This window comes from Sarcophilus harrisii, chromosome 3 (assembly GCF_902635505.1).
Source record: "Sarcophilus harrisii chromosome 3, mSarHar1.11, whole genome shotgun sequence".
Classification (NCBI taxonomy): domain Eukaryota; kingdom Metazoa; phylum Chordata; class Mammalia; order Dasyuromorphia; family Dasyuridae; genus Sarcophilus; species Sarcophilus harrisii.
In genome coordinates, this window is record NC_045428.1 from 270,127,029 (window position 1) to 270,146,259 (window position 19,231).

Here is a 19,231-nt window from a genome sequence, read left to right on the forward strand (position 1 = left end):
AGGGTAACTGAGGGCTTTTAATTCAATAGGTGTTTCTCTGGGCTGAATGTAGGCAGTTTCTCTGCTCCATCAAACATGGAGATTAGATCCTAACCATTAGAAACCATCATGGTGAGAAGGTATGCGACTCACCCACCATCACGGCATAAAGGACTTTCAATGTGAGGTTGGAGTTGCATGCTCAGCAGTGGGATGAAAGCAATAGACTTTAATAGCTCAGATGTAGTCATTAAATGCTAACAAATAGCTAATCTGTGAATTGAGGATATAAGTTGAGCACCCGTTATGGCCTATTGGATCTAAAAATGCCTACACATGTATTTACTCAATAGGCTATAATGACTAAAAGAGTGGTTTCCAAAGAGTAAATAATTGGCATTTTCAAAATAAATGAGAAGGACCATCAAATAAATCTTTGTTCAAATTGGTTATTTGCCAGAATGGTATCACTGAACACAAACCCCATGAATTCAAGCTTACTCATTCAATCAACAAGTATTGATAAAGTACCTACTATGTGAGAGGCATTATGATAGGCAATGAGGATACTTTCCACCTCCCCTCCCCAATAAATTACAACTTTAAGAATTGGGAGGAATTAAAAACAGAAAAAAGTGTAGTAAATTATTATTATTATTATTAGAATGCATTTTAAAGACCATTTAGGCTTTGTGTCTAATATTCCTCATTGGTCTAAATTCCTGCATTCCTTTAAGTGTCCAGTTTAGATGTCATTTCCTTGATGAAATATTCCCTTCTCAACTGAAAGTGACCTTGTTTTCTTCAAATGTCTCAGAGTACCACAGTCTGGACTTTTCTATTATACCTACCCTATTTTCCTTTGTATCAGTTTTTATGTACATGTTTTATGTATCATGTTTGAGTCTTAAAATCCTTAATGAAGGACTTACTTTGTCTTTATATCTCTAGCATCTAGTCAAGGAACAGATATTCACTGGTTAATTATTGAATTAAAAACTTGGATTTGAGTTCTGAATCTGTCACTTAGTACTTCTGTGTTTTTGGAGAACTCATTTAACCTTCTTGACACATAGTTTTCTTATCTGTCAAGTGAGACTGTTGATTTCTAATGTCTTGCCAGCCCATGACTCTGTAGTATTCCGTATAGTCTCATATGGACAAGGAAAAAACTGACAAAAGTCAATTTAGTCTGTTGAGCAAATACATGTATAGATTAAATTCATTTGTAAATACATTGGAAAGAACAGAATTAAGATTTCTTTTATCATTAGATCTTACTTAGAGTGCAGTATTCATTAACTTTTTCTACTTTTTTTGTATACAAGAAAAGTATAAAATGTTTCTCTCCAGTGAAGCAATTGAAAAATTTTAAATGAACGGCTAAATATTTTGCCACACACATAATAATCAATTTTTCTGATGGAAATTCTAGTAGTGGTAGCTCCTCTAAGGGCAAGTACAAATTAGGTACTATTACTGTATTGGCAATCTGGCAAAGGGAAATTAATAAAAGATAGGGCTAATATGTTTGTTATAAATATTGTTTTAGTGAGAAAATAGAAAGAATAATATGACATAAGCTTAAGTGATAAAATTTCTTTCTATTTTGTGTCAATGTTAATTTTGAATGACATTGGTTCATGGCTCACTTAGTAACCAATCCATTATTAAAAGGAACTAATCTGAATGCAATATACAAAACTGGCATTAATTGAGGTAAATTTAGGTAATCCAAGAAGCAGATAATCCTTCAATATCCTGCATATTTTGAAAAATATTTTATATTGGCTTTTTGGTGTAACACATTCTAGTTCTATTGAAGCAAAATAGAGAAGGCATTCTTGGAAGACCTTATGTAATGAGAGCCAGGAAGCTGTTCATTATCTCTTTTTTCTTCATTGATTACTTCAGATCCTCCCTGGTAGAAGAAATTGTTAAGAAGTCTCCTGAAGATTTCAGTATTTTTTAGTCTGCACTTATGACTTTATTGGTATGAGGGTAAATTTTTAGTAAGCAAACTACATCGTTCAGCAGTAATTCACCAGTAACTTAAGATCTTAGAGAGTTTCTTGGGGATGCTGAGAAGATAAAAGATTACTCATTAGTCACATACCTAGATGGTGGTAGGATTAGAACCAATTTCTTCCTGACTCCATAGAGGTTGGCCTCTATCCACTACATAATACTTCTTTTCAAAAATATCTTTATATGTAAATAGGAGTTGAAATGTCCACAAATGTTTAAAATAATTTACATACATATTTAACCCATTTCAGATTGCTTATTGTCTTCCGGAGAGGAGGGAGGGGGAAAATTTTCAAACACAAAGTCTTACAAAAATAAATGTTAAAAACTATCATTGCATGTATTTGGAAAAATAAAATACAATTGAGAATAAAATAAACTGCATATTGTCAGTAAGTCTGAAATCAAAATTTATACAAAGAAGTTATCCAATTAAGACAATTAAAAATTATTTGTATTGGGAGAAATACCCTCTTATAATAGGTTATTTCTTTCAAAATTACAACTAATCTGCAATAATCATTTAATGATCAATCCATATTGGATCTGGTCCACTGGATATCAGACAAAGGATGTTTATGTAGAAAGAGCAGTAACTAACATATTCACTTATAGTCAACTGCAAACAACTAACCAACAAGTATTTGTGAAGTGTTTATTATATGAACAACATAGTACTGGGCTAAACTCTGTAGGGGACATGGATAAAAGGCATCATCCCATTCCTCAAGGAGATTTAATTTAGTTGGTGAATCATACCTAACACATAGGAAGCAATTAGCATATAATTCAAAACTATGTAACCAAGTGTGAAATTGTTTGCTATCATGCTATATATATAAACTGTAAGTATAATAAGAGATAGGGTCAGGAAAGAATTCATGTAGTAAATTGTATTCAAATAGAGCCTAGGAATGGATGTAGGATCTGCATACGTGGAATGGAGAGAGGAGGATATTCCAAAACCTCTGGACAACAAAAGCAAATGTGTGGAGGTGGAAATGATTATGATATATTTCTGTGGCAAAACAGAAAATTCATCTTATTTTACCACATTTGGGAAAGGCTGGCAAGATATATATGAGTAAAATGGGCTTATTTTAGGGTAATCTTCAACATAGTTGAAAAGTAAAGTGAAAAGTAATAGTTTGTTATAATTAAAACTTTTCTCTGCTACATAATTATATAGAAACAAAATAATCAGTGATTACTGGCATGATGATATTTTCTTTGACTTTAAAGTTTAGACTTATCAACTGGGTTTGTAGTACCATATTGTATCATATCTCTAGGAATATTTTTCTTAGAGGAGGAAAATATGTTTGTTACATATCACTGGATTCTGACTTCAAAATAGGAATTCTAAAGTTTATACATGTAGTAGATCATAGAACATGCCTCATAATACAGAATATTTTCCTAGTTTTTTCTTTTCATTCCAAAGGGTAGTTGGCACTTCTGGTGATCATTAAAGAAATTAATATTGGCTGTCATTAAAGGATGACAGAAATCTAAGGAAGTTTCATGATTGTCAGGATGTATAAGTAATGTTATGTTTTAGTTGGGATGATTCCAAGAAGTTGCCAATATATTTTAAACCTTTTCCACCTATCTCATCATAGGATATAATCCCCAAACACTTGAGTTAGTGTAAATATACAAGTTGGATAGCACATCCTAACAGGTCACAAATAAAAAAGCCAAATGATTTTTTTTTCTCCTATGACATAAAATGCATGTTTTCTTTTTGGATTATTTTACTTGTTTGCCTTTTTCTTTCTTTTAAAAAACAATTACCAAATAAGATACCTGACATTCTAAAATGGAGATTTTAATGCTCCATTATCCATCAAATGCTCCATTTCTGTGGGCCTGGAATCAGGAAGACCTAAGTTCAAATCTAGCCTCAGATGTACTGGCATACAAACTGGGTAAATCACTTAAGTTGCATTTTTCTCAGTTTCCCCCATTGTGAAGTGGGGATTAAAATTATCTGCTTTGCAGTATTGTTGTAAAGATCAAATGAGATAACATTTGTAAAGCACTTAGCACAATGCGTAGCATGTAGTAGGCCCTATATGAATGCTTATTTCCTTTCCATATCCTGAGGTATCAATTTCCAATCTTTTTTTAACCTAATTTGAATTAGGTTATGATAAAATGATATGATATTAAGAAGCAGAGGTTTACCTCATCTACTAGCTTAAATTTAAATTTTCATTTTGAAAAACAATTCTATTAAATGTTTTCCCCAAACCGGGAAATATAAATGCAAAAAAATTGGTTATGCATTTGAAGTTCCAGTCATGTAACTAAATTGTACTCCAGAGTCAGATGCCAGTTTAATATGAAATTGTGCCTGGCACATTTGGATGTATCTCATGGTCTTCATAAAAGAAAACCTATATCCCTTCTAAATGTCTCCTCAAATTATTGCTGAAATGTGAATAAAGTTCAAGTAGAATTTGGCTTGGGGCTGTAAAAGTTACAAGCTTAGAAAGCCTGGGCTGAATTCTTTCTCTTGCCTCCACTAATGTGTCTCCCTGATTAATTCAGCTCAAGGGAACGTCACTGCTAAAGGAGTTAGAACACTTGTCACCAGATAATACTTTATAAGGTACTTGGATGCAAAGTCTTTTTCAGTGATTCTTGGAAGGAAACAAAACTTGTCACCTGTCTCCTCTACCACTGACACTACTGGTGAAACTTGATGTCATCCAGTTTGCCAAGGTGGATAATTATTTATTGCAGGAGTATCATAAAGCATGTTTATGATATGTATGATATCACTCTAGTTGGTAATTCTGCAATTGATATAATTGATCCTCAAAGGACGCTGTTGGTTCAGAACCATTGCCTTTCATTCTATTAAAATAGATCAGGTTTTCCTGGTGTGTTTGTTGCTTTAAAGGATTCAGTACCACTATTCTTAAAAGACAGAGAGAAAGCTATGGAATAGAGAAAGAAGATGGTAACAGTATTCTGGGAAATGTCTAACTGAAAAACTGGACACTGTCCAAGAGAGTGATGTAGCCAAAGGGCCCATAACACTTGTACTGGAGACAACACTTTTATTAAGTACTGATATTTTACTTTTTGGGTAAGAAGAGCTAGAGAGTGGGGAAAAAAATAAAGCAAAGTACTTAATGTTTCTACTATTGGTTATTCCTTAGTACTAGCTAGCTATCACTGAAAAATGAACCTCCCTCCCCCCACTCCAAAAAAAACAAAACCAACCACCACAACAAAAAACAACAAAACAAAAACAACCACCACCACCACAACCCAATTCTGAATGAGCTACAGTTATCAGGAGAAAAACACAGTAGGGATGAAGGTGCCTTAATCCTTGTATTAAGTGCTAACATGATAGGTTGAAAATAACTGAGTTGTTGCAATAGTTTCTTAACAACTATTGTGACTTAGTGACCCTAGCAACCATGTTAAGTGTTCTTTTAAAGACTGATTTTGGCAACTTATATTGGGATATTTTCTCTTTCTTTTGCTATCTATAGAAATAAAAGGTTTAGATGAAATATATCAAAATGTGTTGGCATAAAGGATGTATAATGAATGATGGACAAGTTAGTGAGAACTTTTGGAAGAAATTTAACATTCGGTGAGATCTTTTTCAAAATAAGACAATTTAGAATTTTTAAACAAAAAGGACACACTATTAAATATGAAAGAAAAATATTTCTGACACGATGTACATAGTCAGAAAAGGAAGAATAGTAACTTAGAAATAAAAAGATAAAAGACTTAAAAACTTACTGCAGAGTCTTTTAAAAGTTAAACAGTAGTCTTGAATATGTACTTCAAACTTTCCCAGTTATTGCATGATATTTGAAAATGCTGTGATTAGCACAAGTGATAGCCTACAAATGTTAGAGATGCTCACCAAGTCATGCATTTTTGATAAGATATATCTATAGCTGTTTTCATGTAGAAAAAAGTAGTATACATATATATATATATATATATACACACATAAGTATATATGTATATGTATGTATGTATGTGTGTGTATACACACCCACATTTTACTACTAGGTAAAGATTTCTTTATCTTGGTTTTAACAGACATCAAAAAAAATCATTGCTCCATTAAATTTATTACATTTTAATTTATTTTTAGACTATTGATACAGAATAGAACAGAATTTCTCAAATATTCTTCCAATTAAAAAAAAAAGTCTGGGTAAGCCAGTTAAGTTGTTTCAATCGGGATACAGATATCTCATTGAAGTAAAAGAGACATAGGGTTTGGAAAAAAGAGACAAAAGATTCATTCTCAAACCCTTCCTATGTTACCATCACAAAATGATGCTAGATCTTAAATCTTCTGAGAGATTAATTTATTTAAATTCTTTCAAGTTGTGTTCAGAGGACAAGACTTTATAATAGAGACCAACTTAATTTTGTTTTTGAAATTCCAATAGTCTTAAGATCCACATCTAACATCCACTTGTTATTCTTTTACTTGGATAAATGTTTCCCCTCTTCACTATAAACAACTCAAGTTTTATACTACATTCCAGCTCTTTGTCTTTCAGGTATAATTAGAAATATTGAGAGAAATAGCTATATACTTCAAGACCAATTTCTATAGCAAAGAAAACTGATTAAAGTGGTATTGAACTGCAAAAATTTGGGCATCTGATTTTACTATAAGTCAACAGCATCTTCAAAATAATTTTTATGATCACCCTTTCAGTTACATGTTCTTTTTCATATTTATTTTTAATATTCATTCATTCATTCACTCATTAGAAAACATTGAGAACATATACAGTGTGTGCAAAACTGCTTTCCCCACAAAAGATACATTTAGTAGTCAGAACAATAGGTATATTAATAAATGAGAGATGTCCTACCATGAACATAATTTGGAAATAGCATATTCTATCACTTATTATTTTGAGACATCTCAGTTGTAGATCAGTCCTGGATACCACCAGCAAGTAGTTTTCTCTCTATGAGTAGAAGTGAGCCTATGTATCTAACATTTCAAGTTATTTCATAAAGTTAGTGGAATGGAAATATGGCATCAAATTTTATTGATTTATATTAGTCTTTGTTCAATTTTGAATTGTTTTACTCAGTCAGGAAGCCTATTTTGTATAATGTATACTTCATACACTTCACCTAAAGCTTCCTAAATGATTATTATTGTTCCCACCATTATTAATTGTATGATTATATTATCAAAATAACAAGAGAAACAGTAACAAGAATGACTGTTTCAACCCCAATGATTCCTGGTAATGATGATTATTCTTGTTATAATGGCAAAAACAAAGAAAGAAAGAAGAAAAGAAGGAAAGAAGAAACAAAGGAAGGAAAAAAGAAAGAAAAAAGTGAACTTCTAATTATAATCTCCCATCTTTCTATGAAGGTGCCTTTCCTTGGAATTCCTCTATTTCATATCCACTAAAAATGAGTTTTGAATATAGAAATTTTTAAAAAAAGAGTAAAGGATCCAAAACCCGATTGCGATCCCTTCTGATGTAATCCCTAGATTTTACAAAGTGAATAAACTCTTTTTACATAGTTTATCAGATAGCTATTAGATAAAAATGACTTCTTGTCACTATCTTCCTCATTTTGATTTTACCAGGAACCTAGAAATTTGGAAAAAAAAAAAGCTTTGTATTTTTTGAAACAATCCCTGATTTAGCCAGTTCTTTTACCAGTAGTCTTTATCCATACATCCACACATCAAGAAAACTGAAAGCAATCCAAATATTATTCTTTGAATAAGGTTTTTCAGCACAAAAGTTTAATATCAAATCATTTAAAAGAACTGAGACAAGTATTTGATGTGCCTATTGACTTCCCATTAACCTTGAGAGTAAATGTTGCTATGGTCAAACAAAAGAACATAGTGCTGTGATGGTTAATGAGCAAAAAGGACTGATAAACCATTGAATCAATAAATACCAAGGGACATATCATTTAGTCGATTAGATCAGCCATCTATCAAAAAGGTGAGGTGGCATTTATTTCATCATGACAAAACTTGGTTAACTGCAGTTCCTTGATAGCTGTGCAAATCTGTGCCTAAGTTTTCTTGAAAAATATCTGGAGCAGTGTTTTTGTGTTAAAATATTTTTAGTAAACTATTGATAAATAGTTTGGAAATACAATGAGGACAAATATCACAAGATTAATGTAATTGCAGGCCTGTGGTGAATGAATCTGTCTGTTCATAACAAATTTACGTACCATTCAAAAATATTATAACCAAACAGGAGGAAGAATTCCTCATTTCAGAGAGACTTATTTAGATTCCCCTCATTAACTACTTACTGATTGCTGATTGATAATGTCAACAAACAGAATGAGATAAGTAATATATTAATGGAAAATAAACCCACCTTTCCCTAGGGAACTAGTTACAGAGGAAGGGATAAAGAAAAGTCTACTGAGCAGTGGTGGACTCCTTTTTGAATAAAAGGAATATTAGGAACTTATGCAGCTTAGTTAACCTTAATCAGAGAGTCATATATTTCATGGTGCATTTCAACCCCAGTGTGTTGACAGATTTTCCCCATATACCCTTGAGTTCTCTCATAGAGAACATGCAGAATAGTAAGGTAAATTATAGATCCTGATAGATCATCTTCACCTTTTCCCCTTTCATCTACCACAATTTTTAGCTCACTGTCCATACTGGCATTACTCACACATCTTCTCTTCCTGAAAGGCTCCCTAAAGTTATCTCTATTAGTTTACTTGTCATAAGGAAGTCCTACTTTTGACAGAAGATATATTACCTTTGTTTTATTTGCCTAAGTGCTTTGACTCAAGCAACATTACCAGATACAATCCCTCCTCTGCATCATAACCTGATTTATCTATCCCCTTTCCACCCGTTGCACTTCCTTCACCTCCCTAAGCACAAAACAATAGACTAAGTCCTCCTGCCTCCTTCCAACAGGTTTTGGCTCTTTGGGGTAAGAGAAATCACTTTAAAAAGAGGAAAGGACTTTACAATTTACGTTTACCATTTTCAGAAACCTGAGACATCTAGAGTTTATCCATGTAGCAGAGGGCAGCACTTTGGCTTCCCTTACCCTCTAGTTTGACCACTGGAAATCTTATGGTGGGGGAGATTATCTACTTACAGTCTCCCCAAGCAGTTTACACCTCCTACTCCAAACTCCCCATTACCCTCCCACATGGAACACGTACATAGCAGCATCTTTCAAAGCCTCCCCCAGCAATACCGGAAGATAGGAAGAAGAGAAAAGATTGGGAGTAAGTTGTCAGTATTACTGAACCTGCACCTCCATTATTTTTTTTAAGGGCTCAGACGCTTTTGTACACAAGTTACCTGTCTTTCCAATGGGTTTCCCTTTTTCCTCTAGGCAATCTTATCATTCTCAGGACCAAAATGCATCTCATTCCCTAACCAACAAAAATAAGCAGACCACACTGCTGTTCTGCCACTGCCGCCGCCCCAACTGTTGCAGGCACCAGGGTCGGCCGACTGGCATTTTTCTGTCACAAACACAAGACGCTCCACACTCAGGAAGGGGGAGCCCCAAAGAAGGCAGGAAGGCAAGGCAAAGCAAGGCAGGAGAGCCCCAGCACCTTGGGCGGTCTCCAGTGGGAGCGTGTGTGGTGGGGGGGTGGAACCAGATTTGGGCGTGTGCGTATTCGTGTGTGTGCGTGTGTGTGTGTGCTTGTGTGTATGTAAGGGAGACAGGGACAGGCATAGGTGTGTGTGTGTGTGTGTGTGTGTAGGGGCGATGCTTGTAGTTCAGATGCACCCAGAAAGCCCGGTAAGAACAGCAGTTACAGCAGGAGCAGTTCTCCTACCTGACCTCCGCATCTAGTCCCCAAACCCGTTTTACCTTTAAGATCAGGTCTGTATGATGCTGGTCCAGCATGTTCTCCTGTTGGAAGGAGGTAATGATGACCCGGCCGTAGCGCCCGGGAGTCTGCAGGTCCGAGTAGAGCCGGTGCTTGGAGCGGTTCACCGGGAAGAGACTGTTGACTAGATTCCTCTCGATCTTGGCCAGGCTGTGCTTGGGCGCCAGCAGGTGTTCCACGCTCTCCTCTATCTGATAGCGGCTGAAGCTGGCCCCCAGGAGGATGGAGATGAGCACGGGGGCGGAGGCGAAGAAGACGGGGTGACTGGCAATGAAGTGGCCGAGCCGGGAGAAAGACGTCCTCAAGCCTCTGTGAAGAACCTGCCGCAGCATCCTAGTGCAGAGGGAGCGCAGGAGGAGGACAAGGCGCACGCACGGCTGTGGCTGTGGTTGTGGCTGTGGCGGTGACTGTGGCGGTGGAGGTGGTGGCGGTGGCGGCGGGGGTGAGATCTGAAGCTCTCTCGGAGCCCGGTCACAACCATCAGGGAGTCCCGAGCAAAACCTCGGGAGAGTCCCTTCTGGGAGGAAAAAGACCCTCCTGCCTCCCCCCTCCCCCAGCCAGGCAAAAAAAAAAATGCGACCCTCCCCCCACACACCCTTTCTGCCTCCGCACCCCCTACTCCACCCTATATCTCCTTCCCCCTCCCCCCCACCTCTTCCCTGCAAAAGGGGTTCGGGGTTGGGCGGTTGCTGCTGCTGCTGCTGCTGCAGCTGCTTCCTTCCCTTTTAGCGCTGTCGGGCCCTGGAGAAGTCCTCCCGGCGCCTCATGATCTAACTTACCAAACCCAAATGCCATCGAAGGGGGATGGAGACAGCGACAGCAGCAGCAGCAGCAGCAGCAACAGCAGCAGCAGCAACAGCTACAGCAACGGCAACGGCAACAGCAGTAGCACCAGGGAGACGCTCACAGGAGAGAACACGAGGGAGAGAGAATTCCAGGCTACACCCAGTCCCCTCCCCTTCTCTTTCCACTCCCCCTCCCCACAGCCCCGCCCCTCTTCATGCCAGCCCCCATCAGCCCAGGCAAAGGGAGGCAAAAATAAATAAATAAATAAATGGATCTTGTTTTCAAAACGAAAAAAGTAGGAGTTGAATTTGGAGACCTCTGGTTTCTGTGAGAGCCGCGGAAGGCAAAAGAGGAGAATGAGAGAGAGCAAGCTCTACCCCTCCACCTCCCCGCAGGTAATAGCGAGGAAAGACGTGTTTGCAGAAAGGATTGGAGGATAAGAAGGGGAAAGGACCCCAAATGCAAAACAACCTTTCTAGCAAAAAAAAAAAAAAAAAAAAAAAGAGAGAAAGAAAAAAAAAAAAGACAGTTCAACGATCCTTAGGAAGGCTTGGAGGAGAGAGAAACTCCAGGGTCTGCCTGTTGTACGTCCAAGGGAGCGCTGGAAGTGTCAGTGAGTGCAGCGTGAGATACCCTCGCACAGACTCAGGTTCATAGACGTACACTCTCAGAGCCCGAGGAAGGGCTAGGGGAGAGGAAAAGGGAAGATTCCACCGGCCCCTCCTTTTCCTTCGGGGTCTCCCCCAGTGGCAGGATGCAAGTCGCTAGCTTCATAGTAAAACACCCAGTTGAGGAAATTTCATCAGTAGCTCAGGATGGAAGGGCAAGTTCTTATTTGGTTCCAGTTATTTCTTCGTCTGTTTTAACCTGCTCTACATACGCCATCCCCCATCCCAAAAACAAAACAAAACAAAACACCCTTCTTTTCGCGCACTGATTTCCCCCTCCCCCAACTAAGAGTGATTGATGGCAATAAATTATCAGGCAGCAGCAGCTAGTGGAACGGTGGGTCTTCAGAGCTTTCAGGAGTCCTGGGCTAGCCGCGGAGCCTTTATTTTCTTTTTTTTTCCCTGGATGTGGTCAGTCCCGGATCTCAGTGACCTGTATACCCTAGGGGACGTAGGGCGACCCCTTGACCAGTTTCGGAGCTGTGGACGGTACGCCCACCTGACTGCCAGATAGGAGCGGTAGGATGGTAAGTGACAAAGATGGCTAATCGCAGTAGCAAAGAAAAGAGAAAAGAAGCACCCCTCCTTCATTCCCGACTCAGCTTCTGCTCTCCTCCCTCAAATTCACTATGTACGGAGGGAAGGAGGGCACTTGATCGTGACATCCAAGACAGAAGCTCTGAGAAATAAAGAATGCTCCTTCTTAGAGGAAGGGGCTTCCAGAAAGCCTTACGGGGCACTGGCCGCTTCAGAAACTTTTATACATACATCCATATTTATGGCTGTGTTTTTTCCCTCCCTCCCTTCCACTTCCCTCAGTTCACCTCAGCAGAAATCCCAGGGAAGACGCAAGACGAGTGTGGATCGCCCCCCGCAGGTCCTCACGCCTCAGACCAGATCAGCAGCGGAGGCGGTGGCGGCAGTAGCTGAAGGAGCAGCAACACAGAGGTACAATTTTGTGTATTTCATTGGTGCTTCAAAACCTTCGTCCTAGAGTGTCAGCGCATAAAACCTGAGCTTGGGACTGAGTACCTCTACCCCAAACAACGCTTGCAAACAAGATTCAGCAGAGGTTGGGAGTCAGAGATAGGTGATTTCCCTTCTTTCAGAAGTAGTAGCGGCGTGCTAGGGGTAGTCCCTTTCCCAGGGTGGTCTGCCCTCCTCCTCCTTTTCCTTCTTCTCCCGTTCTTCCTACTGCTATTCAGACTTAGGGTGCATCGCTCCCGGGTCAATTCTGTGCTCCAAGGAGACTGCTATCAAGAGGCGACAATCCTTGAGTTTTCTCGACGTTACTGGGCATGGACATCCATGTTAATCAGAGCTCAAGGAAGATTTGAAGGAGATGAGGAGCCGATGAAATGTGGGTGATTTGGAAGAGAAAAGAGACAGACTGATAGAGAAATGAAGACGGAGAAGACACAAAGAGATTGTGAGACAGAGACAGAAAGACAGAAATACACAGAGATACACTGGGAGAACAGAGTGCTGTAAGAGTAAGCATGAGAATGAGAAGGTGGGTGGGTGGGGGAGAAAGTATCAGAAAAGGAAAAAAAATTGTGTCAGTGGTGGGGTCCTGGGAGACAGCTCCCAATTCAGTCACCTCAGTGCCAAAGTGCCGGATACTGCTCATTGAACTTGGGTACTTGCTTTTTGGAAAAAGGAAACAGTGGGAAAGAAAAAAAAAAATTTACCCTTCTGTCTTTGTACTCTCATGAGAGCTGACACTCTCCACTCTTGCCTTTATTATCCTTGGCAGCTGAGAAAAGCAATCCCCTGAGGATGCTCAATCCACCTACCCCAGAGAAATATCTTCTATCTTCTTTATTCACCTGTGATTTCCACCGTGCCTTTCATTATTAACACTCGTGCACACACACCATCCTTCCCTCCATTTTGAGATAACTTCCTGAAAATGTTTGGATCCCACAGCTTCCAAGCAGTCTCAGTCTCTTCAGACCCAGTATTGCATTTTCTTTACTTCCCCTTTCTCTAAAGAAATACTAACACTTAGATTTTGGGATACTCTGTAGGAGGTACAATAAGTCATACCAAAGAAGTTTTATTGGTGTCACCCCCTCTTGATTTCTGTGCTCCCCCCATTGTCACTATCACTTCAAGTCACCTCTTTGCTGATTCATGATGATTGTGAAGGGGAAAGGGTTTTGTGTTTTGCTTAGGGGGAAGAAAGGGAGAGAAGGTGAGAAAGAGAGACAAGAGAGACACAGAAAAAGAGAGACAGAGAGACAGAAACAGAGACAAACAGAGACTGAGATAGGCAGAGAGAGAGAGACAGAGTGAGCAAAAACCATTCTGTTCTTGATCTGTTTTCTAAGCTGCTTTAAGAAACCACCCACTTTCAAGCAGCTGAGAAGCTAAAAAGAGAATGGAGATCCCCTGCATTACACAGAAGCAGATTGAAAGGACAAAATGGAAAAGGAAGGGGTAAAACAGAAAAGGAGCTTTTGTGTTGTGTTGTGTTTTGTGTATATGTGTGTGTGTGTGTAGGTGTATATAGCTGTATATAATATATATGCATGAGAGGTTGTAAATGCTTCTTATTTGGGTAAATGGTTGAAGGCTTTTGAATGCCCAAGAGAAAAAAGCATGAAGGCAAAGGACTTTATAGTTTTGCCAGAGCTTTTCAGAATTTGAATTACTGTACTGTTAAAGTCTTTGGACTTTAAAAATTTCCTCCTCTTGTCCTCACAATCAAACTTCTGGTTTTTAAAAATCCTGCTTGTGAAATTGTGTCTTTAGATTCATTCTTAACAACAGAGGAAGGTCGATATTCAAAACGAATGGAGCCCCCAGTATTAGTAAAGGCTCTTCTTAAAGGAAGGGCCCTTCTCCTATAGAGATATTTACTTACACTCCTTTTACTAAACTCATTCTAGTCAAAATGATCATGAATGCACAGTTTTCAAATAGATCTGTCAAGGCAGTAACTTCCAATCTTTATAGAGTAATTTTCCTCTTTTACAAAAATAAGAGTGATCTCTCTATAATAGGTATTATAATCCCTATTTTAACAAATCTCAACAAATAATTTTCTTAATCTCTACTTATTTAAGTTGAATTTATTATAATTTTAAAGAAAAATTTTATGTTGTATGAATATATAATAAAATAATTTATTAGTTGATAAAAAATCTTTAGAATTTTTCACATATAAACTTTTAAGCATTATAACACAATAATTATTAATCATTGGAGTAGGGAACAGAATTGTGATTGATACATATAAACTTGAACTCAGGTCTTCCTGGTTTCAAAGCACTCACTAGGACATTTTGCTTCTCAATAATCATGATAGCAATATTATTAATGTGATTAATATACTTTTTTTAGTACATAGTTTCTCAAAACATAGTAATATCCATGAAACTGAAACTGAAAATTCTTTTTCAGCCATTAAAAGAAATTGATATTTTATTATAAAAACCATTTAGCAAAAAAAAAAACAAAACTATTGCACACAAATAAGATGCTTATAAAACATAAAATTTATAGTTCTGAACAAATAAAGACTCTTGTATGAAACTATAGTCAATACTAATATTTTCATGTTTAAATGTTTGCTTTAGTGTACCATCACAAGATAAATAAATTTATTAATCATTCTTTGGATGAACTAAGAAAAGCATATAATATTTATCCATGGCAAATGAATTTCTTATTCATTTTTACTTAGAAATAGCTAGATCTTTTAAATAAAATAAAAATTACTTTTGTGAACTTAAGTGATTAATAAGCAACATTATTTTCTTCTATATCATTTGCAAGGCAGGCTTTTAAAAATGACAACTTAAAAAAATTATTTTATTTATACCACTCAGTTCTTTCTAGAATATCCAAAAAATATGCAGAGAAAATTTTTGCTGTAAATGAATTTGTTTCATCTTTGATATTCTCACTAAGAGAAAAATTTTCTTTTAGCTTGAAGTATTTTATCATGAGAAAGTCAACATTTCTTATAATAAAGGAGTACTCTATGCTTTGTGCCTATATTGTTCCACAGTTTTGTGAAGAATTTTACTTTTAATGGACTTAAATAATAAGTTAATCAACTTCTAGCAACTTGAACTGCATACAGTTTGTCATTCACATGTCTCCATACAAGTGATCATTCATGCAATTGGTCCAAATTGTATAAGGGGTCATATTTTAAATTAGTGTTGGAAGATCTGAGATTTGTCCTGATACTGACTGAATTCCACCAAGGCAGAGGCCAATATAATTCTTCTACTTTAAGTAATTTTCATTTAAAAAATCCATTAATTATACTGAAAATGTCACTTGATATATCATTACAATTATAGTTCAGTCCTGTCCAACTCTATGCACACCGCCACCTAGTGGCTATTATAGTAAGGATTATGAGGTCTAGTAGCCTCAATTAGTTAATCTTCAGTCCTTCAGCCATTTTACCATATTTATTGTTGTTATAGCTATTGCCAAGAATCCTAATTTCCTAGGTTTCCTAATTTCTAGGTTAACATAGAAGTTATATTTTGTAATATATTTGTAATATAGAAGAATATTTAGCGTTTAAAAATGAGTAATTACATCCATCTCATCAGTCAGCTAAATTCAGAAGCTCTATGCCACTTCATTAAATATTATTTATTTAATAAACTGGAGAGAGACTTCTTTTCCCAATTATACTTCTCACTCCTCCTCCTTTCCTTACCCCCTCTCATTTGCCTTTTATCTCCCGTTACTATGTGTGTGTATATCTATTTATTTACATATTTGTGGGGTATATGGAGATATTCAGGAACACTAGCACCTCTGGTGTAAGGGCTTTCCAAGCTCTTTTCAGGACCACTTTCAGTCAATTCTCATCTGTGGCTCCAAGAAGCTAGAGCATATACAGTGACCACATCCAAGTAAACTCATATTAGGATATCCATTGCAAGCATGTGAAGCCTTCCTTTGGTAGAATGTGCAGATAAGAGCAATATGTCCCAATGGCCATGAATACAACTGAAACAGGTTCTGTGGAGTGCTTAGAGCTTGGTCAAACTTTGACTATACCAAGGTCATCCACTACATTAACAGTGGTCTTCACATTTATCCTGCCACTGGATTTTGATGACTCAGGAAGAGAGAATGAGGGAGTGAGGTTGATGACTGCAACTCTGCCTCACTTAAATCCAATTCATTGGTAAGTCAAGACATCATACTGTGAAGTCATTGATTCTCTTTGAAAATCTACAAACAACAATATAGAGCTTTACATCAATCTCCTATGGTTAATTCAATATTAAAGTTCCTTTCTACACAATTTATTAAAATGACTCTAAGACAACACAGGCATATTATTTATAGTTCTTTAGCTATGAAAAAGATGATTGTCAGGGTCACCTTTTACCATAACTATAACTGTTCATGACTCCTTACATCTGAAGACAAGAGTCCTCTATTCAGTTCACTTAACATGATGAGCAAACTCTCTTCTCAAGAATTTTGTTCATCTTCCTTATAAGATAAAGGTTAAAATAGTCACATCAGGAAAGGCCTCTATATGCTCTTTCTCTCTGTCTTCTATAACTTCTGTTTAGTCATGACAGGAAAAGCCTGTTTACTTTTTTGAAGTCATTTCTGTGAACAGCTTTCCCGACTTTCAATTAAAATGATCATTTATACAATGTTCCAATTTCCTCTTGCCCATATTAGTAAGTTAACTATAATTATTGCAGTACAAGCTTTTGAAATAGGAGTTGAATTTCTCCTCATGACCAAAAATTTTCTAGCCCTATGAAAATCATTCATAGATATATCAAATTCATTTTAACATTACATTAATAGTGATATAATTGATATTACATATATGATATAATAATGCAAAAGTACCACTTAAAAAGTTTCTTTAAATAATAAGAAAAATATATAAATAAAAGAAACAATATTTAAATAGAATTATATATAATATATAATAATGATAATAATAATGGTGAACTAGAACAATAATGAATATATATATATCCCCCACTGCATTTGTACATCAAAATGTACAGAACACTGCTGGATATAATTCATTAGAAGTTATACCTGGCTATATCAGTAATTACTACTGTTTCTTCTGTAATTTCATTAAACTATTCAGAGTTTGAATAATTTGGTTCTATTGTGATATACTGACCTTTTTGATTGTTAATGTACCTCAACTTATTGATTACCCATGGTCATCTTACTATCAACTTACCTACTATCATCTCTAAGCTTTAGAGATTGTCTTCCCTCCCCTTATCCCCTTTCCCCCCAAGAAAAGTCTTTACAAGTAAAGATTTAGGCAGGAAAGACACAATCTTTGGATGAAGGCCTTTTCTTTTAAGTGAGTTTCTTCTCAGTTCTAGCCAATTTTTTTTTTTTTTGTTTCTGTTTATAGTGTCTTCCTCAGTTATTTGTTCAGAATTATTTTCTGCCATTAATCTTTAGTGCAGTTTTCTGATCTTCCCCCCCCCCCTTTTCTTTTTATCTTTAGTGTTTGGCATTTAGTAATTAGTTGCAAAATAATTGATAGACACAGAAATATCACTTTAAAGCCATCATCTGATTCAGTTTTTACATAGTTCAGTTATAACTAGTAGATAGTCTAATTTCTTATTACTATTATCTTATTCCTTAAGGCATCTAACTAACTTTCCTTTAAGTTTTATATGGTTTCTATGAATTATTTTTACATAATCTCTATTTTCTGTTATTTTTCTCTATATTGGTAAGTTCTTAGTCTTCTAATAACTTAAAAAGGAGTAGATTTCTATCTGCTAATTTGTGGATTCCTTGAACCCCAAAGTTTCTGAGAAAAAACTGTCATTGGCTATAGTTCTTGTAAATATACTTGGACACTGGAATTTTTTCAGAATTTGTCCGATTTGAGGTAACAGCTAATTGGTAAGTTTGCCTCAACTCTTTAAAGTGATAAATGTATTGATTATGAGTAACATTTCATTTTCTCAGATGTGAAACAGATGTCAATATGTAGGCATGTATCACACCTAAAAATGAACAAATAAGGTATAAAACATGAGACATTACTTCTTATGGAACTGTTTGCATGGCTCTACTCAGATTGCTATTCAGACTAATATTTCCACTGTGTTTGTCAGTGTCTGTGGATCTCTTTGAAGAAAGAAAGACATATAGTTCTTGGTTTCGAAATATCTGAGTAAACTAGTATTTCTTTATGTAATTTTTTTCAAAGTCTCTAACTTGGTCATAATGAATCCTGACAGGACAATAATAGTTTAAAATATTTCACTTAGAATATTTCAGTAGCTGTGAAAGCATTATGGTTGTATATGCACTGGCAGCATATGCCTGTATATCTGATAAAATTCAGTCCCTATTAAAATATGACTTCTATTCTATTTTTTAGACAAAAAACCATTGCAAACAAGTTATAAAGACTTACTACTGCTTATATTCTATAAATATATTGTACAATTTGACAGTACTTTTCTTTGAACTCAATGAGCATAAGTCATATTTCTTAATGGCATGTGTAGTCATTTTGGGCTAATAAAATCTATTCCTTAATAGCTCTAGCATCCTCTCTTGTTCCTTATGTCCAATCCACATCACATCTCATCATATGAAACTATTATGTTAGTACCAATTACTTTCTGTTATCATGTCTGGGAACACTGACAATCCTATTTAGTATGGCTTTAATTTCTGCCACAGTCTCAGTAGTAAGATATCTTCTGGGTATTGTAAATAGAGTCTTTTAGTATCACTGATTTCTTAGTTTGTATCATTTCTCTGCCAATCATTCACAGGACAACTGCAACAAAGAGGGTTGGTTGATTTAATGAAAAAATGTTTGTATATATTATTGGCATGTTATTTGGTAAAGGTTTTGAAGTCTCAGGTACTTTTCTATT

At 36.4% G+C, this 19,231-nt stretch overlaps 1 protein-coding gene across 1 annotated transcript in view; it reads right to left on the reverse strand.

Moving 5' to 3' along the window:
- Nucleotides 1-10,431, reverse strand: part of PTCHD1 (patched domain containing 1) — a 62,192-nt gene extending 51,761 nt beyond the window's left edge. Inside the window, exon 1 of the mRNA XM_003763499.3 lies at nucleotides 9,870-10,431. Within this exon, the coding sequence (XP_003763547.1) occupies nucleotides 9,870-10,220 (351 nt within the window). The 5' untranslated portion in view covers nucleotides 10,221-10,431. The remainder of the gene's footprint in view (nucleotides 1-9,869) is intronic.
- Between the last annotated feature and the right edge of the window lie 8,800 nt (nucleotides 10,432-19,231).